The sequence below is a fragment of the Oncorhynchus keta genome, chromosome 26 (genome assembly GCF_023373465.1).
Source record: "Oncorhynchus keta strain PuntledgeMale-10-30-2019 chromosome 26, Oket_V2, whole genome shotgun sequence".
In the NCBI taxonomy this organism is placed as follows: Eukaryota; Metazoa; Chordata; class Actinopteri; order Salmoniformes; family Salmonidae; genus Oncorhynchus; species Oncorhynchus keta.
The window spans coordinates 24,402,358-24,427,962 of record NC_068446.1 but is presented as its reverse complement, the minus strand read 5'-3'; the positions used below and the strand labels follow the sequence as shown (position 1 = coordinate 24,427,962).

Below are 25,605 nucleotides of genomic sequence, written 5' to 3'. Positions count from 1 at the left end.
ATAGAAAGAGAAAGGGAAATGTAATTTGAAATGGCATTTTATTCAAGCCATGGACATTCTCAAACGTATTCACCGTTCATGGGTTTGTTGTAAATCCAATTACCCAAAAACAATCAGTTTCTTAGAACTAAACAACAATAATTCTAAATAGGATTGGGTCAGAAGCATAACGTAAATCGCATCTCTTGTTCCACGAACATAATTATATGCGCGAACATGTAGGCCTAAGAGCTCTATGACAGGAGGCATGGATGTTTGTCCTATCAATTGAATATAGTTTAAAATATAGTAGACACTAACCCTACAATAGTCCTAGATATAACAAACATGTAGCAAATCTAGTTTATTTGCTTCAATATGGAACTATTCAACGCACTGCATGTTCGAACCATGGATTTGGACATTGCCCAAACGTTATAATAACATTAGCCTACCATCGCTATTGACCATTGTCTGTTAGTGACTACCACGTGAAAGGTAAACAAATTAACAGGAAAATAGCCTAGGCTACAAGAGAATTCAGAACCAAGGACAGCGATAGGAATTCCCACGATTTGACAGTTGTGTCAAAATGATGAAGGAAACTATAAGCTGTGTACTGTAAAACACATGGCTTATTTATTTATTTATTTATTTATTTATATATACACGAAACATGACCCATCAAGCCGCGCATCTTAACACCAGCTCGCTTAACTTCTTTGGGATTGGGGGCGGTATTTTGACGTCCGGATGAAAAGCGTGCCCAAAGTAAACTGCCTGCTACTCAGGCCCAGAAGCAAGGATATGCATATAATTAGATTTGGATAGAAAACACTCTAAAGTTTCTAAAACTGTTAAAATAATGTCTGAGTATAACAGACCTGAAATGGCAGGCGGAACCCCGAGGACAATCCCCCCCATTTTTAAAAAATCCTACCATTGATCTCAATGGCTGGCACATTTATAATAGGGCTACATCGTGCCCGATTGCAGTTCCTACGGCTTCCACTAGATGTCAACAGTCTTTAGAAAGAGTTGGATTTTCAGGCTGGATTTTGGAAAAATGAGCCAGAAATTCAAGTTTTTCTAGGTGGCTCCCATTTTGGCTGTAGTGTTTACAAGTGCGTGAATGAGAGTGCGTTCTTTGGTATTTTTCTCTGGTAAGACAATAACGATTCTCCGTCTTAAAATTAATTGTTTATTTGCGTATTAGGGTACCGAAGGTTTAATTATAAACGTTGATGGACTTGTTTGGATAAGTTTATTGGTAACGTTTGGGATTAATTTTGTATGCATTTTGAAAGAGGGAAAACGAGTGGATTATTGACTGAAGCGCGCCAGCTAAACTGAGTTTGTATGAATATAAAGAAGTTTATCGAACAAAAGGACCATTTGTAATGTAACTGGGACTTTTTGGAGTGCCAACAGAAGATCTTCAAAGGTAAGGTATATATTACATCCCTATTTCTGACTTTCGTGTCGCAACTCCCTGGTTAAAAATGATTTGTTATGCATTTGTGTGCTGGGTGCTGTCCTCAGATAATCGCATGGTATGGTTTGCTTTCGCCGTAAAGCCTTTTTGAAATCTGACACGGCGGCTGGATTAACAACAAGTTAAGCTTTATTTTGATGTATTGCACTTGTGCACTTGAATTTGGCGCTCTGCAATTTCACCGGAAGTTTCGAAATGGGACACTAGCGTCCCACTGATCAGCAAGAAGTTTTAACCCTGAAGCCAGCCGCAACTGTTAAACTGACGACCGAAGTCTGCCTGCAGGCACCCGGCCCGCCAGAAGGAGCCTCTAGAGCACGATGAGCCAAATAAATGTCAACCTATATATCAGGTTGACATATAAATGTAGTGAAAATGATATGATTAAATATGACAATACTTTTGCGAAGATAACCGTGATTTTAGCCTTTTAAATGATAACTGTTTTTCATCTAAACTTGTGCCCAATCAGTAGCCACGCCCCAGTGAGCTCAGAGTTTGTGCCAGCATGATGGAACACCCTCTTTGGCCAGAGTGCTTAAAAGGATTCGCTAACGAAATGTACATTAGACCAAAACATGCCGGGTTACTGCTGGTGTTGATACCAAAAGACATGACGGTGGTCTTCACGTTGAAATGGTTAGAAACTCTGAAGCGTTCCACCTCAACATCAGTGAAGATGATCACCTAGGAGACCAGAAACATTTACAGCCTGCAGTCGTGCATGTTAAAGTTGTCCTAGAACTTTGACTAAAGACACGAGGATGGAAGGAAGAAACCCCATCTCAGACTATCACTGGTACATCTAAAGTATCTAATGAACACTCCAAGAGCAGAGAATATCTACAACTAAGGACATTGTGACCACTGGTGGACAACTAGAGACTTACATCGAGCCACTACCCATAGACCGATCGATTAGTCTCAAAAGAGAAACACATCACGCGTAAATATATATTGCATTTCTAATCCGAATGACCAGTGGTAAGGGTGGCAAGAATTTTTACTTCAGTGAGCGTTGCTTCCAAATGAGAAGTTCCCCACCCCCCTTTCTATTGTGTAACAAGCCGTAATATCGTGTTAGTCCACTAAGGACGTTAATATGTCATTGTGTGTGGGTATTCTGTTTATTTAGTTAATAAATAAATGCTAAAATAAATGTGTAGTACTGAATATTTACTTGTGCAATTACTTTAGATAAAGGAGATCTCTTTCTCAATTTCACCGGTCACATTATTTGACATTATGAAGCTTACAGTAGTTCCCCAGAACAGTTGGACAAGTCACGTGTTTGTTTGTAAATAGCAGAACGAGAGAAAGCGGGCATATGGGGGTACAGCTGTGTTTTTACAGTGGTCGCGTTTACCCTTTTGTGACTAGGGGGCAGTATTTTCATTTTTGGAAAAAAAAAACGTTCCCGTAGTAAACGTGATATTTTGTCAGGACAAGATGCTAGAATATGCATGTAATTGACAGCTTAGGATAGAAAACACTCTAGTTTCCAAAACTGTAAAAATATTGTCTGTGAGTATAACAGAACTGATGTTGCAGGCGAAAGCCTGAGAAAAATCCAATCTGGAAGTGCCTCATGTTTTGAAAGCACTGCGTTCCAATGCGTCCCTATTGAGCAGTGAATGGGCTATCAACCACATTACTCTTTCTCCGTATTCCCGAAGGTGTCTACAGCATTGTGACGTAGTTTTACGCATTTATGTTGAAGAATACCCGTAGGCGGCTACATTGCGCAAGTGGTCACCTGATGCTTCCAGAGAGATTCTCGCATAAAATACAATACAGAGGTAGCCATTACTCCAATCAGTCCTACTGAAAAATGAATTGTCCCGATGGATATATTATTGAATAGATATTTGAAAAACACCTTGAGGATTGATTATAAACAACGTTTGCCATGTTTCTGTCGTAATTATGGAGCTAATTTGGAATATTTTGCGCTGTTCTCGTGACTGCAATTTCTGGGCGATTTCTCAGCCAAACGTGAAGAACAAACGGAGCTATTTCGCCTACAAAAATAATATTTTTGGAAAAAAGGAACATTTGCTATCTAACTGGGAGTCTCGTGAGTGAAAACATCCGAAGCTCATCAAAGGTAAACGATGTAATTTGATTGCTTTTCTGATTTCCGTGACCAAGTTACCTGCTGCTAGCTGGACAAAATGCTATGCTAGGCTATCGATAAACTTACACAAATGCTTGTCTAGCTTTGGCTGTAAAGTGTATTTTGAAAATCTGATATGACAGGGTGATTAACAAAAGGCTAAGCTGTGTCTCAATATATTTCACTTGTGATTTTCATGAATAGGAATATTTTCTAGGAATATTTATGTCCGTTGCGTTATGCTAATTAGTGTCAGATGATGACAACGGTCCCGTTCACGGGATGGGGTGTCACTAGAGGTTAACATTGAAAGTCGTGTTGTTTTGCTTAATTAGCGTGATCAGGGACATGAAACTATAGTTTTCCTTCACATAAAATACATTAGCGCAACACATTTTTGCAGAAAATAGCTATATTGTCATTAGAAGTGTAATGCTATTCCTAATGTTTTTCATAAAATGAATCTTGCATTTTACCATAGAATGTAGGCTGGCGAAAATGAGAAAGTAGCGACATCAATGAGCAGAGCGCTGTCTGCTGACAGAAGAGAATTCAAGAAAGGGCATTCTGAGTGGAAAAGTGCAATTGAAGCACAAAATACGTTTGATAACGAGCAGAAATTACAATAAGAAGCATTTTAGATTTGTGTCAAGATATTTCTTTATCTTTTTTTTCCCTGCGTAAAAAAAGAATTCTGCATTAACATGGCCCTTAAGTTTAACTTGGTAGTTACCGAAGTAAGTGGCTGAATTAATAAGGTGATGCGGCATCATATGGTGTTAGTATTTGAGTAGTCAAAACCCTTTGGATGAGTTCTGTACAAATGCTACGGCAGCTTGATTTCCTTGAGCTTTTTCTCTTCTCTGTTCTGGGCCCGTCTGCTCCTCCCCATCTTCCATGAGCAGAGCATGCAGGCCCGTTGCCCTAGCAACTCCAGACAGACACAGCGTGTACACAGTACTGTTCTTCCTTCAGACAAGCATAAGTCAAAACTTTGTACATTTGCATAATGTCTTTCGTTCACATTTATTTGTAAATATCCAAACTGACCAAAAATGACATTCGGTAACTCCTACCTCCATATGTATAACTTTATGAGCTGGATTGCCGGAGTTTGCAATTTGTTTATTTGCGTTTGCACTTGTTAGCATATTTAGCTAGCAGCCGCCATGGAAATTCGCTATTACTTGTGATAATTTTGCACAATGGTGTTTTTGGTGCCCCCTTGTGTACTAAACCGGGAACACCGTAAATCCCGGGATGCGAGAAGGACAGTATGACGATATGGAAATATGCATTCCACCCAACCCTAGCATCTACCATATCGCACACTGAATAATGCAACAATACACACGCATGTGCGGGCATTTCAATGGTTATTTCCTTGTCCATACACTCATAAGTTTAGCTGTAAGACAAACAGCCAAAAGGGCATAGCTGCTAGCTAGCTTACGTTAGCTAAAATACTTTTCTCAAATAGCAAATAATTAAAGTTCAAGAACGGTTATCAAAGATTTTTATAACTAACCCAGGACAAGCTGTTTCCAGTGGGAACAAATGAGTCAAAGTGAGCAATAGAAGCAAGGAGGGGGGCAGAGCCAAGCCTGAGCTAGTGAGATCCTATTGTCACGTTCTAGGATGTATTTGCATATTTCCATTAGGGAACACCTACTCTGAAGTGCACGTGTGCAATAACTCCATTCGCCCTTGCACTCCTTCTAATCAACACAAAAAGTAGTTCACTCTAACATATTATAGTTTTGGGAACAGAAAACTATTGAGATAAAATGTTTCATCGATGACAACATTTGCATAATGTCGACCAAAATCCATCTCGCTCCATCTTCTCCCACTGGCACCACTGGGCTTCCTCTCAATCACCATATTTGGTAGTGAGTGGAAACGCCAACCGGATGCTTCACACTTATACGTCCTGTGAAATATCTGTCTCATTGTTCTGTGATGTTATCATACAGAGTCATTCCTATTATACAGAGCTAGATAGCAAACTAAACAAAACGTCTGCATTATCCTCACATACATAACTTGCAAGCTAAGTTACATTGTCTCACGTCAGATGGCGTCACTCCCCGACGCTTGTCCCTCCACCGTGTAGGCAGAATCAACGCGCTCTCTGATGTAAGACAATGGCTATGTTAGCTAGCTAGTTAGTTGAATGCTAATGTCAGCCAATGATACAATTGCTAGATTGCTTTTCGTCATCCAGTGGAACAAACCTAGCTTAATTTCATCAATATCATGCAAATAATTACATGAAAAAAAAGCTACTTGCAACTGAAAAAGTTGTTAATTCACTACGGAGTTGATGCTTGTGTTCCTGCTCACTTTTGCATTGAAATTAATGACGTGTTCTGATATTCCCTTAAAACAAGTGTATCTAATATAAGGAAAATACCTTCAAAAACATTGCTCTATTACGATTTACAATGTAGGAGTGTTGGGCTGAAAGAGAATTGTGTTTACACTGCCCTGCGTGGAGGGGGGCAACACTCGGGCGAGTGCCGTGAGCGACCTCCGGAGGTAGCATTTGAAATGACTTTTTTTTACATTACAATAATGTCTCTTGACAATCGATACCGCTCTAGAATATCTCGAGAAAATCTCCTTAACGCTCGTCAATGTGAAACGCCTGAGGAGACCTCTGCTTGAACTCTGGTCCAAATGGTGACATACTGTACTCATGCATTTGACTAATATAGGCCCACTGAGCCTACGAATGTGTCAAAATAGTTAAATATTTAGCAATGAGATTGTTCATGTAGTCAAGTGATTTAGCAAGTCATTGCGCTTTCTAATGTTTGAGAAAAAGATGAGCACTAGGAGTGACAAGTTCACCTCACAGCAGAGACAGGGTCTGGAATTTACAGGATGTGGTTACAGATCCCTAAGGTTATTAATCACTATCGTACATTACCCACTCATGATCATTTGTTCTCCTGATTTGTGACATTATCACTTCACATTTCCCTCAATCCCGACAGGCATGTGTAATTATCACAACCAGTGACTGTTATGGAGACAGATGGCTTGTCAATTCTGACAGAAAATGACTTACTCTTCTTGTAATGAACAGAAACATTCTAAATATGCCAAATTGAAAAGCTATTCAAGAAGACAAATGTTGAATTAAAAGACTGACCCATAAAGGCCATTTGAATCATTTAAGAATCCAATGGCATGGTATGCTAATTTAATAACAGATTTTCTGTTCACAGCAAAAGCTGTCATATTTGCTTTGCATCTACGAAGACAATAACAAAGGCATTCAACTGAGCTTCTCCCCATGAAAACCTGTTAGTCAATTATTCATACATCTCTGAATGAAGCATATTACTGTAGCATCCAGTCTGGTCACATAGGACATACAGCTTGGTGACATGTGCACATAGCGTACATACTACTTGTTTCTTATTGGTCTTTAGGATTTTTCTGAAAGGGTAGGCATCCAATGAGAACCTAATGGGAATCACAGTTACAGACAGATGTGTCAACACTCATCGGCTCACGTACAGTTACCCCCTGGCTGTGTGCAAAACACTAATGATGATTCCCGTGACTGAGATGCTGTAACAAAACTAAATCAACCACTGAAAGGTCACTAAACTAGTATTGTTACAACACCGTGGGAGTCTAACTCATCATATGATGTGACAGAGTCGAGGAATGAGAAAGACAGCCAGCCAGCCAGCCAGCCAGGCCTAGTTCTGCTGAAGAACATGAGACAATCTCCAGTTTTAATCTACTATACTACACTGCTTCAGATGCCTTTCATCTCAGAAACAGAAACCACCTTGTGACCATTTCATTCTCTAAATCTATATCCCATCAACAAGAGTGAAAGGTCTAAAGACAAGTCAGCGGAGAGAGAATGTGTACTGGTATTCAAAGACATCTCGCAGTGACAAGTTAACGGCAAGTATTGAGCACATTGGATTGAGCTTGATGACACGTCACCTCTTCCAGACTGCTGATTAATGAGAGGTTTATACAGTACAAAGAAACAGGGTATGGAGTCATTTGTAATCACTAACAACACAAACTATATGCCTGAGAAAGCATGGTCTAGTGTAGTCAGCTTAGGAGGACTACCTAAAGAATGCATTTCTTTGGTTATTGGATGTTGAGTAAATATCTGCTAAAGTGAGAGAATGGTTAAATAAATCCATTCATTGTGACACAGAAAAGAGAGCGTTCATGAGGTCAGGTGAATGTCTGACACAGAGGGACCCCCGCCATACTGTCCCCACATTCCTGTCCTCACATGAAAGAATACCGCCTCTGTTTCATTGCTTTCTTCTCAGAGTGAAGTTTGTTTGTCAAGTTTCTATTGGATTAAAGCAGCAATAGACAGAGAAGGCTGAAAGAGAGAAGAGTTTGTATCCTGCTCCCATTGTGACGATCTTAGGCACAGTAAACTAAAACAAAATGGGAGGGAAATGAATTGTGCTTTCACTCCCCTGACCCAGATAAAGGGCCTCTCAGAGTATGTATTCTTTGCCTTGGCCTTAAGTGGAGCTGGTGGCAGTCACAATGCATTCCGATTTGTCTCAGCATGTCCCCATTTAGCTCCCGGACAAACTATGGCATAATTATAAGAGATCGGCTCAAATGGCACAATAATTGGCTCCCTCTTGGCCTCCTGTGATGAAACAAATCATGGTATATTTCAGTGGCCATGGACTAATAATGGCTTACATTTCAAACATCTACTCCCACTTAACTCTGTTCCTCTGTGTGCTTTCAGAGTTCCCCTCATACATACTTCATCCTTGATGTCCTCTTGCTGCTGAGCTGTGAAGATTTCCATTGCACCCATTAGCCTCATCATCAACTCATCCACTGTCGTGTTGCCTTGAAAGAATAGTGAAAAAAAAGAAGACATTTAAGAAATACAATTTTAAAATGCCTTTTGGGATAATTATTATTATTTATTTTTTAATCACAAATACATGACTATTTCAGCATTGTCAGAGGGTCAAAGGAATTTGGTTGAACACATATTAGAGCTCTCCAAGACGTATTTTCAACCAGAATGTGATTGTTCAACCCATTAATATTGTTGAGATTTATGCAGTCATTACCTTGAATAACATTTAAAACTTCATTTGATGTCCTCTTTCCCATGACAATAAGGAGGAGGGGGAACTGATCTGTCTTGTATGTCCGAATCGTCTGTGCCACCACACTGCCAAAGTGCCTCGTGCACATAGTGAGTAGTCTGGGAAAGGAAAAGACGGGACAGACATTTTTACACATGAACAGCACTTGAATGAACAGCACTTGAATGAACAGCACTTGGTACACCACTCACAGCAGTAAAGGAAAACACCCAAAAACTCTTCTGGTATTTGTTTCATTAGTCCATTGTTGACGTAGTCCCAAAATGTCTTGCTTGTCAGCACTTAAGTTAAGTTATGAAATCATCCATGTACGATGCATTTTGCATCAAATGTTTTGCTTATCAGCACTCAAGTTTTCAAGATATGAAATCATCCCTATACAGAGTTGACTATGTCAACAATGGACTAATGAAACAAATACCAAAAAGATAGTTTTTGGGTGGAGGTTTCCATTCAGGACTTTAAAACCAATTCTGCCTTGTCTTCCAGGAGAGGTCCCCGTCTAAATAAGCCAGGCAGACAAATTAGTATTCCCCACCAGTGGTGATGAACTGATAGGGCAGAGAGGATTTCTTATTCCATTACAAAGACAGAACTTTAAATTAACATTTCACTAGAATGAAAAGGGTAGCAGGCAGGCCCTCGGAGCTCACTGTAAATGTCATAATATTAATGAATCGCTATAGACTGAATGCAAATATAGATTCGCTTTTTCACTCGCCTTTTAATAAGATCCACTTTAATAACTGGCTGGTAAAATAGAGGAGTAATGGAATGGGTGGAGGACGAGGTCAGAGAGGAGAGGGATGGAGTGAGTGGTCTGGGCGTGGCTGCTACTTACTAATCATGAATTCAAAGTTGAGAGAGGTAGTTGCATTACTTTTCAAACTGTGCAATGGAACAACGGTGGCTCAATGCTTAACCATGGGAAGCATGAGCACCAATCTCCATCAGCATTCCAGGAGAAACAAGGACATTTCAACCACAATCCTTAACCCCAACATTACTCTAACCCTAAGTCAACACCAACTAGCTCATGTAGTTGCTCATGAGTTCTGACGATGCGGCTGACTTGTCTTTTGTCCATTCTACTGTGGTTAAGGCGAGGGGTTCTCCCCCTGACGCAGTGAAGTTAAGATGATGTCCATGCCCTGCCCTTGTCCCTGCTCTAGAGGGCCCTGAAAAGGCCTAACCATGGCCAGGCCAAAAGAATGGAAAGGGGTAATTCTAACCTGTCACCAAGGACTTGGGAACAATCATCAGGGGCTTCAGAGAAACCCAATCTTAATTCCCTTAAACAACAACCTCCTTTTGTTCCAATCAATCAAACACCCCAGGAGTCAAACCAAAACAGTAAAAACCTGTTTCAAGGAACCAACTATGTAATCGGACACAATACAGACTTTTTTTTTTTTTTACACCTACCATACAAGGCTAATGCTTGAGTTTTTTTACTCCTGAGTTTGTAAACCAAAAGTGAAGAAAATGTTTCTACATATGGTGCACAATAACAAGTACTGACACAGCATCACATATAAAGGATGAAAATTGTGTCTCGGGCTAGGAAGTAAGGATTAGGAGTGTTTTAACGATGCATCTTTCCTACAACGGCTGAAGATGGCATGGTGTTTTGGGAAACACATGTTGACAGAACGTTAACTAAGTGTGTCGTTGAGGCTTGTGTCAGTACTGATAGGATTTAAATCAAATGCAGCGCTGCTCTCGTATCAGCTTTCTCCATTCAAATTTTACCTTAAAATTAGATTTATTCCACAATATTGACGACAAGAACATCCTAGAGATGTCTCAAATATTGAGGTGGTTTATTCTAATGCTAATCCAGATTCGGTACATCATTGCGCACCTTGTTACACATGAAATATATTGAAGATAAAATGACCAACCGTAGCCTAAAATGAGCAAAATAGAACTCAACTGAATTAACACGACATTTTAATATGACTTATTTATATAGGCGTATGTAGGCTATTTATGCAGTCATCTCAGTTTTTATTTGAGGCATCTTTTCATCCTTCACTTGTTTAACAAATGCAAAAGAAAATGGCAACTTTGTATTTGTAGTCACATTAGTTCTGAAGTCATCAGTGGTCACAGAAAGACAGATGAACATCATGAGTTTCTGTTTAGCAGATATCGTCGGTGTATAGAGTGACGCGGAAGGACAAAAAAGGCACCCGCCCAAAAACGCACTTCGCTGTTCTATGAGTGGTCTGAGGCAGTGAATAAGGGTTTTCAAGGGAAACTTCACTAACAATGGTTTTGGGAAACTGTTCTGTGATATTTACGCGCCAACAAAGGTCCTAAAGAAATTTATTTTTTGGGTGGTTTGGTAGAATTACAGGTTTGAAGGGTGGATTTACATTAGTAAAATATGTCTAGTGACATCTCTTCAACATCCGATTTTTACCAGCATGTCACCTGTGTATCTTGGTGACAAAACTCTAAATCACCTTTACTCCACAGAAAGACCCCCAAACAAGGCTCTCCCTTGCCTGCAATTTGGCAAATCGTATCATAAATCTATCCTCCTGCTTACAAGCAAAAACCAAAACAGGAAGTACCAGTGACACACTCAATACGGAAGTTGTCCGATGAGGCGGACGCTACACTACAGGATTATTTCGCTAGCACAGACTGGATTCTGCTTCGGGATTCATCCGATAACATTGAGTTGATGACCACAGTCCCCGGCTTCATTAATAAGTTAATTGATGACGCAGTCCCAAAAATGACCGTACGTACATATCCCAACCAGAAGCACTGGATTACAGAAAACATACGCACTGAGCTGAAGGCAAGAGCTTAAACTTTCAAGGAGCGGAACACAAACCTGGACGCTTATAAAAAAAATCCCATCACGACCTCAGACTAGCCATCAAACAAGCATAGCATCAATAAAGGACTAAGATCGAATCCTACTATGCCAGCTCTAACGCTTGTCGGATGTGGCAGGGCTTGCAAACGATCACAATGTGAAACCAAGCCGAGAGCTGCCCAGTGACGAGGGCCTACCAGACGAGCTAAACGCCCTCTATGCTTGTTTCTAGGCAGGCAACACTGAAGCATGCATGAGCGCACCGGCTGTTCCGAACAACTGTGCGATCTCACGCTCTGCAGCCAATGCGAGTAAGACCTTTAAATAGGTTAACACACCAACAGCCCCTCCAAGGCTGTTGCACCCCAAAATAAAAACAGATTTTTGTATTGAAAATCATAACTTGGTATACCCTATTAAACGATAGATCGCCAAAGAGTACCTTGGATGTGTTGTGGCCAAAGCAACATTACTGTTTCAAGTGCGAGTGCAGCTATTCGCATACCATAAGTGTCATAATGTATAGACAAACAAAATAAACATAACAATTCAAACTATACAGGAGCTTCTCATCAAAACCATATTGCATATAGTGTTGCACAGTTTCTTAATTAATGCAATAACTCACAAATGTCTCGATATTTTGAAAGCCTTTCATTTTCAATTTGGCTCACAGAGCAAAAATGCTGTCTTCTGGTATTAAGGTCATTCTTACAGGGACATGTGGTGCCTTTACCTTGTACCACTCAGAGGTATGTGGGGATGGACACCTAATCATACCCAGCATCCAATTGGCTCATTCATCCCCTCTCCTCTGTAACTATTCCCCAGGACATTGCTGATACATTAGGTGATGGCGGTGCATGAATGCCGCAACACTGGGCCTCAGGACCTCTTCACGGAATTTTGCCATCGATAAAATACAATTGTGTTGGTTGTCCGTAGATCCCACCATGGTGCACTCTGTTCACAACGTTGACATCAGCAAACCGCACGACGCCATACATCTGCCCGGTACAGTTAACCAGGAATCATCCGTGAAGAGCACACTTCTCCAGCGTACCAGTGGCCATCGAAGATGGACATTTGCCCACTGAAATCTGTTACAACACCGAACTGCAGTCAGGTCAAGACTCTGGTGAGGACGACAAGCATGCAACTGAGCTTCCCTGAGATGGTTTCTGACAGTTTGTGCAGAATTTATTTGGTTGTGCGAACCCACAGTTGAATCAGTTGTCCGGGTGGCTGGACTAAGACGATCCCGCAGGTGAAGAAGCTGGAAGTGGAGGTCCTGGGCTGGCACGGTTACACGTGGTCTGCGGTTGTGAGGCCGGTTGGACGTATGGTCAAATTCTATAAAACGATGTTGACGGTGGCTTATGGTAGCGAAAGTAACATTAAATTAAATTGTGTTGTGTGACAAAAGTGCACAACAATGAGAAATAATATTTTTGTGCCTATGGAACGTTTCTAGGATCTTTTATTTCAGCTCAGGAAACATGAGACCAACTTTTTACATGCTGCGTTTATATATTTTTGTTCTGTGTAGGTGGCGTCGTCAAAGTAGTGTAAAGAGGCTCTAAATCAGCTCACTATCTCCGCACAAAATGTTCATGTTTCCTTGGACTGTTAGGTTCACGTCTTTACATCAGTCATGCGTGAGATCCTGAGAGACTGCTGCCACCCCACCCCAGTGAGCAGCCAACAAGCTCTCCAGGTGTGCTTTAGTCAATCACGTGGAATAGGAACCGGACGCTACTCACACAAAACAAGACACTTTCTGTGCAGACGTGTTGAATGGAAAATTGAATTTCTCAGGATATTCTCTTGTTTTGAATACACAGAGCTTATGAAAAAGTCAGATGACTGCACGATAACCTTCACTGGTAATGTGTTGAATAATGAGTTCAATTCCATTACTGATCAGTACAGCACCATATGATGCATTAAAATAGACGAGATGTGGTACGAAAGTGGGCAGTCAAAACACAAAACATAGAATCAAAAGCAAAACAGATTACAAAATGAAAGATATCGTTTCAGAGTACATTTATTCATAAATAAGTTCAATATTTGCTGTGTATGAGGTTCAGTGTCCATGTGGTATTTCAGAGACATTTCCCATGGGTGACAATTGGCATGTTATCAGCAGATCTGGCTTTATGCATAATAATTAATAACTAAACTAAGAGGACTGTGATAATACAGAGGCAACCTAAGTGGCTCATTTTACGCTATGAGGCCCTAGAAATTAGGATACCTTCTTAATAGTTAGTCACTGCGACTCGTGCCCATCATCAGTGACTCAGGATTAACCTAAGAGTTTCAAGCCTTAATGTCACAGTGAAATGCCTTTCTTGCAAGCTCGAAACCCAACAGAGCTTACAGAGCAATAATCATTATCAATGTAGCACAAAAAAAATAACATTAGGCAGAACAAAAACATACGAGAAATAAAAATAAGAACACGAGACGTGAGACGCTATTATACAGGGTCAGATCCAATACCATATTTACAATGTGCAGGGATACTGGTGCAGAGATGAGTGCGTGAGAACTTGGGGAAAACAGCTCCAGATGTTGCTTGCCTTTAATCTGCAATAAAAAGGCTCAGCTGGGCGCAAAAAGCAAGAAGCAAAGGGAGAAAGGGTACAGAAAGAGGGAAGGAATATCCTTAAAGGAAATAAAAAAGGAGTGAGGTCAGTGTCTGAGCCTCACCCCCGGTTTTTCGTAAACGCCTCTTACCAGGGGGTGGGCTTAGCCCTGAAGTCTAGTGGAAGGAAAATGTAGGGCCTGCCGCGGAGCAAGAAGCTGCTGCTGTGCCCCAATCAAACCTCCATCTGGCTACCGGCCGGGCCCTCTCTCCTCCTCCATCCTCCCCACAGCAGACATCACACCTGGGCCGCGACCTCATTCTCCCCCTTGGCTAGGGGAGGAGGAGAGCAAGGCCAGGGAGAGGCCAGCCTGGCTTTGGGGTCAAGAGTGGAAGGCTTGAGAGTGTAGTTGGGTAATGCTAAGCACAAGGAGTCACATACTGGAACAGCCACAGCCTAGGTGGAAAGAAGGAGTTGGAATATGCTGTGAATCGGAAACTAACTGTTGTGACGTTACGGAGGAGAGATAAAGTTGTTGTCACGTTGATAAGACAACTCCCTCAGCCTTGGGTAAATAGATATGGTCTCCCAGGCAACGCAGACTTCATGTGAGCTTCATTTCGAACTGACCCTCCATTGAGGCAGATTAGTGAAGATTGCCCAATTGGGGCCTCATACTGCAAACACAAGTGCTTTTGTTAGCACACATCCCCCTTCCCGATGAAGAGGGGCTTGAGTTAAAGAGAAGGTGGTGCGGAGTTGGCGACTGGGGGCTGAATATTATCCACTTTTCAGATGATCTAATATTCAGTCTGTTCTCCAGTAGTGGATTCCTGAGATGTGATGAGGGCATATACTTAGACATACCTGGCTTTGTTAGCTTCTTTAGTGACATCCCAGGCCCATGTGATGAAGTTCTGGCTCAGATAGGACACTATGGAGTCTGCACACATCATCTGGGAGCAGAAGACGTTGCCGAGCACACTCTCGTCGTTGTGGAGGTATATTGCCAGCAGTTTTCTCTGTGGAAACGGACAGCAGAGGTATTTCATTAGAGGTGTGAGGATTTAGAAGCCAATGAGTTAATGACCAGCCAGACCCTGAAACAGGGGCTTCACCCAACACAGCACTGGAAAGGGGAGACAAGTGTCCTTGCTCAGAGTCTGGTTATATTATCATTGAAGGGAGAGGTTTTATACAGCTTTCGCACGTCGTTCGACAGGAGACCGCGAGTAAAGAAACTGCTTTCACAGACAAGGCCAAACCAGTCAAACGCAAAACACACAAAATCAAATGAACAGGGAGTAAATACAACTTCCTTTGAGGCGGCCAATGAGAAAACAAAAACAGACAAAATCACTTTATTTTACACCAAATGCCATTGGCCTTCTCAGGTTAACAGCAGGAGCGGACAATATTGACAATGCTCTAAATCCATGGATAGACACCATATGAGCCACAGATTCTCAAGACTCACTGACAACTCATTAAAAAACAAACACAGCCACAAACAAAAGGTTCTCTTGGATGATGTAGGAAATAAAGCCCTCTAAATTACAGAACACTCATTCAAATTTCTTTCTAACCCCCTATGTTCCTTACAACACTCGAAGGAGCTCATTTCTCAGGAGCTGCTCTATATACCAAAAGCAAAATCCACACAGGCAGAAAAGTGAGGGAAAGTAAAAAAGAAAGTTGTGCTATATTGTGGCCTGTGTAGAAAAGGAGTGGGAGAGCACTGCTGTGTTTGCTCAGCGATTAGAGGTTTAGAATAAGCTCCCTGGTTCCTAGCGGGAAGGAGCTTGGGGCTAATTCAGTGGCCCAATTGAACGCCCTGAAAAGATTAAACACTCATGCTGAGAAGACAAGCAAATGCAGCCTTGAGGAGAGTTTTTTTTCTTCTTCTTCTCACAAAAGACGAAATGAGACACGCACACACTCATTATCTTATACATACGTGCACGTCGGCGCATGGACACGCACACACACTCGTCCCTCTGCAACTTATAGAAAGTGCTAAGTCTCCGGAGGACATTTTCACAAACCGTAGGTTCAAAAACATACATTCTGTAAAGAAAAGGGAAAAGCCCTCTTCTCTAATAACACCCAATCACAAAGTTCATCGTTTTACTTAAACGGTCTTCTCTAACTGTTCCATCTTCTTTCACATTTCATCTTTTGTAGTGCATTTCTAAGCAGGGACAAATGGCCTGTAAAACTAAATTACTAGGTTCAACCCGAGCTAGAAAGTGACCCAAAAGCCACTGGTGTGAATCGTCCCACCTGTTCACCATACAGACAAGGGGAAGAGGAGGAGAGTGAAGAAGCTTGAGAAAACCGATCTGTTCTGTGAGCCAGACTGTAGTGATTTTCACACAGCACCCTGTCAGTGTTCACTCTTGTCTCTTCCTCTTCTAGTGTAGACCAGAGCCATGTGAACCAGGTAGCCGTTGGCCAGGAGCTGGCAACCAGAATGGGCTCAGCTCACATACGGCTGCTTTTTTTGTGTCCGGCCTGGACCATATGATTATCTGCAACATGAGTAGGAATTCTCCCACACAGGTGCTCCACTGGGGGCTGAATAGAGTGACAACTGGCAGATGAAGACCAGTCTGAGAACAAAATGTTGAACCAAACTCATCTTTAACCACGTCACACAGACAGATTGTTATGAGAATGCAACACGACACCAGTGAGAAAACAGCCATTTGTTTTGTTTTACAAATGAGTTTCTGTAGTATGGGTCATTAGAGGATAAGGTAAAAATACACCTGCCTGATAACTGTGGCCCCTGATAAACACACTACCATATCTCATTTGTGACAGCCAGACAGTTTATGTACTTTATGTACTGTGTTGTGGGAGGACATTTTTAATTATATCCTGTGTTGGGGAGTGGAGGAAACGGGTGAAAGTGATCATCCACAGCAGCCTCAAGAAAAGCAAACACTTCAAAATGAAGACCTCAAATTACTGCTCCCCTGACCCCACACACTGAGAGCACACATTCAGATCAACGCTTTAACAGATGGTAGGTACATAATTGAACCGATTGAAAACACATGATTTTGTATTAATAGCTATATTTAGTCTAACCACTTCTGAATTTGTTTTTTTTTCAAGGCGCAATAACAGGGTCAAAAATGAAGTGAATACAAAGCAATAGCATTCAATTGTAGAATTGCATTAAAATAATAGTCTTTACACAGTTGAAACTAATAGTCTAAATATTCAGCTGGGCTTCAGTTCACCTGACTGGAACTGTTCTATTCGAAACAAATGAAAATATTAAAAGCAACTAAAATGATCACTTTCACCAGAGCAGGGAGGGATGAATGAAAATATGTTTATCCATTTCCCTACCTGGTATCGATTTCTCCTCTTTCCCCCTCATTGCTCTTTTGCTAAATTACGGGGGATTTAAGAGGATACTTGAGTGTGATAAAACCCTCACCCCGGCACTGCTATGAATTTTGATGCGTGTCTTTGTGCGAGTGAGAGCAGGGTTACTCCGATTAACCACACCGTTAAGGGGATTTAAGAAGAGCCTTGGCAGTGATGGGTGGCCTGTCTGAAGAGCCTTACTGCTGATCCCCTGGAGGGCTCAGCAGCCCAAAGCATTTTCATTAAGGCTGGATTGAGGCGCATCTCCCCCTCTAGAAACACTTCATCAAATGTAGTGTTTTACTTAGTGATTAGCCCGTCAGCCTTTGAGACTGAGCAAAATCTCTCCACGGCCCCCCTTCTCCTGAAATGTGCACCGTTCCAATATCCACTTAATGAACAACTAGTTGCAATGACAAGAAGGGAGCGATTTAGACCAATTTTGTCAAGAGGACGGTGGTGGTGGTTGGGGAGGGGAGGTTTCGGTATAGTTGACACCCAATGGTCACATCAGTGGGAGTCAAATGTGTGTGCGTTTCTCTAGTCTCATCTCCTCCAGGCCTACAGGCAGTGAGCTGGGGGTCAGCTGCATGTGTCCCTTCATATTGGTTTATTTTCTTTGACACAATGTACAGTCTCCGGCTGCACCACAGAGAGGATATCCACAGCGAGGGGGCCATATTGCACTGGCTTAGCGAAGAGGATATCAGCTGGGAGACAGGCAAGACGCCAACCGAGCCTCTGCCTCATGGTCTAAAACCCCCCAAACATCTTGCTGTGTTCTCCCATTCTAATAAGACAGTAATCCACACAAGCTGTCAGTTGATACAACCCTCGTTAAAAGGACAAAGCAGAAAAATGAAGAAAAATTGTGGGCTAAAAATAAAGTGGCAGCTGTCGTGAAACACATTTTACGAGCTTTATGAGAGGAATCAAATGGTGGCTCTTTTTGAACAAACACTCCAACTTTTTATTTTAAAAACCATCCAAGCATTTAAAAAATAAATAAGCATTGACAATGATCGTATAGTATCATGTCCTGTAAACCTGTAACTCATACTACCGAGACAGGCTCCTGTATTGTTACTTACATCTCTGGCTTTGCCATAGAAGGCCTCTTGAGATGCAGCCTCCAAAGTCCCAATGAAGAACACTGGATGACATTCTCCATACCTGCAGCAAACACAAAAAGGAGATAGACCAATAAGCAAGAATGCATGAACTTCCACATCTTTTAAGAAGCACAGACCCCTTTTGATACTAAAGATAAAACAATACTAAAAACCTACCTTGTGGTAAATTCAGCAGTAAAGTGCAGTAAGGCATCTACTTCATTTTCAGTGTTCTCTGGCACTGCAGTTGGTAAAAAGCATTAGCTTAATAACAGATTGATAAACAATAAATCAAGCTTTTTGAATCGAGTGGCAGCATCACACTCAGTGAGGTACGTACTCAAGGGGGCTTTCCGACAACCTGTAGAAGTCCCCATTCCGAACATCTCTGATTCGTCCACTCCAAATTCAGATGCATCCTCAAAGTCATCCCCTTCGCTGTCACTTACCATGTGAACATCTGCGCACTGTATAAACACATTCACTTCAGTATTGTTGACCTATCAAAACACAATAGAAAATGTAAAAGAAGGCCAAATAGTCTGTGTGTGTGTGTGTGTGTGTGTCTCCCTCTCTCTCTCTCTACCTCTTCTGTTGGCTCCCGGGCGTTGGCTGGTGAGGACCTTCGACACACACCGAGGTGATGGCAGGGGTAGCTGATTCCAGAGGCAGCTAGTGTCATCTGGGGATAGAAATCACTGAGATCAGTAAAAAATATTTACAATAAAAAAATCTTAATTAACTTAATCTATTCATTCCAATTTTAACCTTTAAAATACACGGAACAAAAATAAAACACATGTAAAGCATACATTTTTATTAAATACCATAAATATTCCATGCACACAAAAACCTTTTCTCTTAACTTTTCGCACACATTTGTTTACATCCCTGTTAGTGAACATTTCTCCTTTGCCAAGATGATCCATCCACCTGACAAAGAAGATGATCATTACACAGCATGATCATTACACAGGTGCACCTTGTGCTGGGGACAACAGAATGCCCTATAAAATGTGCAATTCTGTAACAAAATGCCACAGATTTCACAAGTTGAGGTTGCAATTCGCCTGATTTCCTTATATGAACAGTAATTAAGTAAAATCTTTAAAATTGTTGCATGTTGCATTTATACAATACATGACCAAAAGTATGTGGACCCCTGCTCGTCAAACGTCTCATTACAAAATCATGACCTGCTATAACAGCCTCCGGGTATCTGTTAAGGCTTTCCACTAGATGTTGGAACATTGCTGTAGGGACATGCTTACATTCAGCCACTAGAGCATTAGTGAGGTCGGACATTGATGTTGGCCGATAAGGACTGGTTTGCAGTCAGCGTTCCAATTCATCCATAAGGTTTTCGATGGGGTTTGAGGACAGGGCTCTGTGAAGGCCAGTCAAGTTCTTCCACACCGATCTCAACAAACCATTATTTTAAAAAAACAAATCATGTAAACCTTTAACTAGGCAAGTCAGTTAAGAACAAATTCTTATTTACAATGACGGCCTAACGGAGAACAGTGGGTTAACTGCCTTGTTCAGGGGCAAAATGACAGATTTTTTACCTTGTCAGCTCGAGTATTTGATCCAGCAACCTTTCGGTTACTGGCCCAACGCTCTAACCACTAGGCTACCTGCCGCCCCCAAAAGGCGTTCCCATACCCGGAGTCGAACCCAGAATCATCTAGAAAGTCATTGCATGCTGTAGCATTAAGATTTCCCTTCACTGGAAATAAAGGGGCCTAGCCTGAACCACAAAAAACAGCCACAGACCATTATTCCTCCTCCGCCAAACTTTAAAGTTAGTGCTATGTATTCGGGCAGGTAGCGTTCTTCTGGCATCCGCCAAACACAGATTCATCCATTAGAATGCCAGATGGTGAAGCGTGATTCCAGAGAATGTGTTTCCACTGCTCCAGAGTCCAATGGTGGCAAGCTTTACACCACTCCAGCCAATGCTTGGCACTGCAAATGGTGATCTTGTGTGCGGCTGCTCGGCCATACAAATCCATTTTCTGAAGCTCCTGACGAACAGTTATTGTACTGATGTTGCTTCCAGAGGCAGTTTGGAACTTGGTAGTGAGATTTTACAAACTGACTTGTTGGAAAGTTGGCATCCTATAACGGTGCCACGATGAAAGTCACTGAGCTCTTCAGTAAGGCCATTTTACTGCAAATGTTTGTCTATGGAGATTGCATGGCAGTGCGTTCAATTTTATACACCTGTCAGCAACGGGTGTGCTGAAATAGCAGAATCCACTAAGGGGTGTCCACATACTTTATTTTATTTCAGTATAAATATACAGTGGGGTCTGAAATTATTGACACCATTGATAAAGAGGAGCAAAAATGGCTGTATAAAATAAACAATTCAAAAACTGAGACAATGCATATAGTATGGGTAACCGTTTGATTAGCTGTTCAGGAATCTTATGGCTTGGGGGTAGAAGACTTGGCGCTTCGGTACCACTTGCAGTGAGGTAGCAGAGAGAACAGTCTGACTAGGGTGGCTGAAGTCTTTGACAATTGTTAGGGCCTTCCTCGGACACTGCCTGGTATAGAGGTCCTGGATGTCAGTGATGTACTGGGCCGTACGCACTACCCTTTGTAGTGCCTTGCAGTTGGAGGCCAAGCAGTTGCCATACCAGGCAGTGATGCAACCAGTCAGGATGCTCTCGCTGGTGCAGCTGAAGAACCTTTGGAGGATCTGAGGATCCATGCAAAATCTTTTCAGTCTCCTGAAGGGCTTTGTAGTGCCTTCTTCACAACTGTCTTAGTGTGTTGGACCATGATAGTTTGTTGGTGATGTGGACACCAAGGAACTTGAAGCTTGACAGCTCCGTCGATGTGAATGGGGATGTACTCGGTGCTCCTTTTTTCCTGTGGTCCACAATCATCTAGGGAGAGGTCGTAATCCAGGCACCACAAGGCCAGGTCTCTGACCTCCTCCCTACCGGCTCTCACATCATCGTCATGATCAGGCCTACCACTGTGATCAGGCCTACCAGATGTGTTTGTTACCTACCCTTACCACCTGGGGGCAGCCCATCAGGAAGTCCAGGATCCAGCTGCAGAGGGAGGTGTTTAGTCCCAGGGTCCTTAGCTTAGTGATAAGCTTTGCGGGCAACATGGTGTTGAACGCTGCACTGAAGTCAATGAATAGTATTCTCACGTAGGTGTTCCTTTTGTCCAGGTGGGAAAAGGCAGAGTGGAGTGCAAAAGAGATCTGTTGGGGCGCTATGCAAATTAGAGTGGGTTTAGGGTTTCTGGGATAATGGTGTTGTGAGCCATGACCAGCCTCAAGGCACTTCATGACTACCAACCTGAATGCTATGTGGTAGTTATTTAGGCAGGTTACCTTCACTTTCTTGGGCACAGGGACTACGGTGGCCTGCTTGAAACATGTTGGCATTGCAGACTCAGACAGGGAGAGGTTGAAAATGTCAGTGACGACACCTGCCAGTTGGTCAGCGCATGCTCGGAGTACACGTCCTGGTAATCCGTCTGGCCCCGAGGCCTGGTAAATGTTGACCTGTTTAAAAGGTCTTACATCGGCTGCGGAGAGCGTGATCACAAAGTCGTCTGGAACAGCTGGTGATCTCATGCATGCTTCACTGTTGCTTACTTTGAAGCGAACATAGAAGTAATTTAGCTTGTATGGTAGGCTTGATTCACTGGGCAGATCGCGGCTGTGCTTCCCTTTGTAGTCTAATAGTTTGCAAGCCCTGCCACATCGGACAAGCGCCGGAGCCGGTATAGTACGATTCAACCTTATGTGTCAATTTCGGACCCCACTGAAAGGAGGAGTCAAGGGAGAAATAGATCCAAGTTCAGCATTCACAGATTAATCATTTAGATTTTCTGATATGATTAGAAGAAAGCAAAGTTTATCCAGCCTGTTATGGGGAATATATATTCAAGGTTTATGGACAACCTAACTATAGACACTGTAAATGTCACCTACCACAGAGGTGGGACTCATTAAAGACGGTCTATACGGCTAGACCAAGGGATAGGGTAGAGGCTAAGGAGAGTGATGGGACCCCAGTACCCATGTGTTGTCCCGATCTAAGAATTTTGACTTCGATACATAAACCAGGTTTAGTATCACGATATGCGATACCAAAATTATACCACGGCCACAAAAATAATATTAGCCAAAGTCACAGAATGGCACTTGATCCAGACAGATCTTGAGTTCAATATCATCAAGATTTTGCATGAAGATGCATTATTAATGAATCAATTATACAGTAAATTGACAGTTAGCAAATCTAAAAACATAACAGTAATAATTTATTTAAATGGTAAATCTCTACTGATAAACTGGGTAAATCAAGATGTAGCAGAGGCCAATTCATAATACAGGTGAATGTATATTCAATAGGAGTGTGTGCATGCATTGAGTTATTGAGCTTGTTTTGGCTGATTTCATTGGGCTACATTTGGGACTTTTTTATTGTATTGATCAACAACATTTGCATGGAAGAAGCCATCTCTCCCTTCATAAAAATGTGTGCAGTCTAAGACCTATGACATCATTCACACACAGTCAGTTTGAGGCTAGAGCAAAGATTATCTTGCCAGAGATGAGGCGGGGAGAGGAAATTAATAAATCACTTTTTTGGTGACAATAAGCAATATTTAGTGTTATGGTTTGCATATCACAAACAATAATTAATGTTAGCTTCAGCTGTAAGGTAGCAAGGAAAGTTAGCCTACAAAGCTGGAAGCAACCTGGTATCTTCTTGCAATGTAAACAGGACCGGGTTAAAGCAGGGGTTTACCAGGGCTGAAGCCCCTGGGCCAGGCTCGTGGGAGGACCAAGAGGCAGCACAAAAAAAACAAGTACAAAAACCTTATAAAAAAAAAGTCAATAAACTGTATATATTATCTATATAAAAATGTGTGCGGTCTCATTAAGACAATGTCATTCACACAGTCAGTTCAATTCACCTGGTCAGTCTAAGTCAAGGAAAGAGCAGGTGTTAACTGTTTGCACCAGGCCAAAAAAAAAAAAAATGATCCTCATGTGTGGAAATTGTAAAAACGCCTGCACTCAACGGTAGCCTACGACACATAGCAAACGTTGATGGCTTTATTATAAAGGGGCTTCTTCTTCAACAGTAAATTTACCACGCATCGAAATGAGTCTTGGTGCACATATTTGTTTACAGAAAATGATGGTGTGCCAGAAAGGGGGTCATGAGACCTATTAAGAAAACAAAGCCCCGGGGCCTATGATTTCTTAATACGGCACTGATTGTAAAGTTTCTAGACGGTAACGGACATTGTTTTGTGAACAGTAATTAACCATTTAAACAATTCTACATGCCATGTTGCATTATTTAAGTGTTGTTAACTTGTATGCAGGATAGAGCTAGCAGTAAGTGGAGCAGGCACGGTGCGTTATAATAAGGGGAATTCAGCTGCGCTGATTGACTTGATCCTCTCTCAAAATCAGTAGACGTGACACACATGACAGAAGTACCAAAAGTAACAAATTGGAATACCGAATAATTTTTCGTGTTCAAGTATCAAAAAGGTACAAAAGTTTCAGTATACTGTGCAACACTAGCATCCATCTTTTTACCTCAGTGTTGCTCACTAACCTGCCCTCCGAGAAAGGGATGATCACAGCCATAAATCAATACGGCATGTGTTAAAAGGCTTTCATTATTTCATTTTTAAGTATGACAGTCTAAAACAGAAGTGAGCGCATGTAAGGTCGATCTGAATCTGACCCCAACGAAAAACCATCACTGACAATATCAAAGAGCATGAATAAAAGCATTGTCACAAACAATCGCTTCTCAGCAATACTGTGTTTTAATCTGTTCATAATCAACATTAGCAAACCAAGTCATCACTCATCGACTGCGGTTCATTAATACTGTAAAAATTGACCTACTCGTTCACCGCTTGAGAAACGCGTGGCATTAACTGGAGGTTTCAACAGAATGCTGTGATTGACACACTGACAGATAAAAGGGAGAGTCCCTGGCAGTCAACAGCAGGGGGTGGAAATCTTTGCTATTGTCAGGTGCTATAGCCAACAAAGACCAGCTGGGAATTGTTGAATCAGGAGCCAATTCCATGCAACAGCAATTGAGTTTCAAAAGCAGAGTGACTGCTGGAGTTTTCCACATCTCTTTTAAAGTGATTCAGCCAGAAAATAGCGTAACCACTCGTCCTCGGTCACCACATGCTTTTCTGGCTTATTAAAACAACATGCCCAAATATCAGAGAGCGCCAGTCATTTGAGAATTTACTGTTAATTACCTCTGGCGCTAGAAATAAGGTTCTCTTGACCATTGTACTTCAAATTCCCACTCGCTAAACGGCTAAGCAAAAAACAAATATACAGTAAATAACTAATAACAATAACAAGCTATTTACAGGGAGTACCAGTACTGAGTCGATGTGCAGGGGTACAAGGTAATGGAGGTGCCAGGGTAAGTACAATTTTATTTTATTAAATCACATGATTTGTAAACAAGTGTACACTAACAGTGACATGCTTACTTAGAGGCCTTTCCCAACAATGCAGAAAAAAAGTAATTACAGAAATAGAAAAGTAATAACAGTCTATACACATAACAAGTAAGTACACAATGCTTAACTATAACTTCACTACATACATAGGGTACCAGTACTGAGTCGATGTGCAGGGATACGAGGTAATTGAGGGAAATATTCACATATAACTATGAATAAAGTGACTAGGCAACAGGATAGATAAACAGTAGCAGTAGCAGCAGCATATATGATTAGTCAAGAGAGTTATTGCAAAAAGGTCAATGCAGATTGTCAGGTGGCTAACTATTTCGCAGTCTTTTGGCTTTGGGGTAGAAGCTGTTCAGGGTCCTGTTGGTTCAGGGTCCTGCGGTAGCAGAGAGAACGGTCTATGGCCTGGGTGGCTGGAGTCTGACAATTTGTGCCGGG

General features: G+C 41.7%; 1 protein-coding gene across 2 annotated transcripts in view; it reads right to left on the bottom strand.

Moving 5' to 3' along the window:
- LOC118359136 (FAS-associated factor 1-like) overlaps positions 1-25,605 on the bottom strand; it is a 98,449-nt gene that overhangs the window by 21,523 nt on the left and 51,321 nt on the right. Inside the window, exons 9-15 of one of the 2 annotated variants that reach the window (XM_052480432.1) lie at positions 19,244-19,339; positions 18,998-19,157; positions 18,835-18,898; positions 18,637-18,718; positions 15,029-15,183; positions 8,693-8,829; positions 8,374-8,462 (exon numbers count right to left, since the gene is read on the bottom strand). In XM_052480432.1, the coding sequence (XP_052336392.1) occupies positions 8,374-8,462; positions 8,693-8,829; positions 15,029-15,183; positions 18,637-18,718; positions 18,835-18,898; positions 18,998-19,157; positions 19,244-19,339 (783 nt within the window). The remainder of the gene's footprint in view (positions 1-8,373; positions 8,463-8,692; positions 8,830-15,028; positions 15,184-18,636; positions 18,719-18,834; positions 18,899-18,997; positions 19,158-19,243; positions 19,340-25,605) is intronic. The other variant, XM_052480433.1, reaches the window with a different exon arrangement.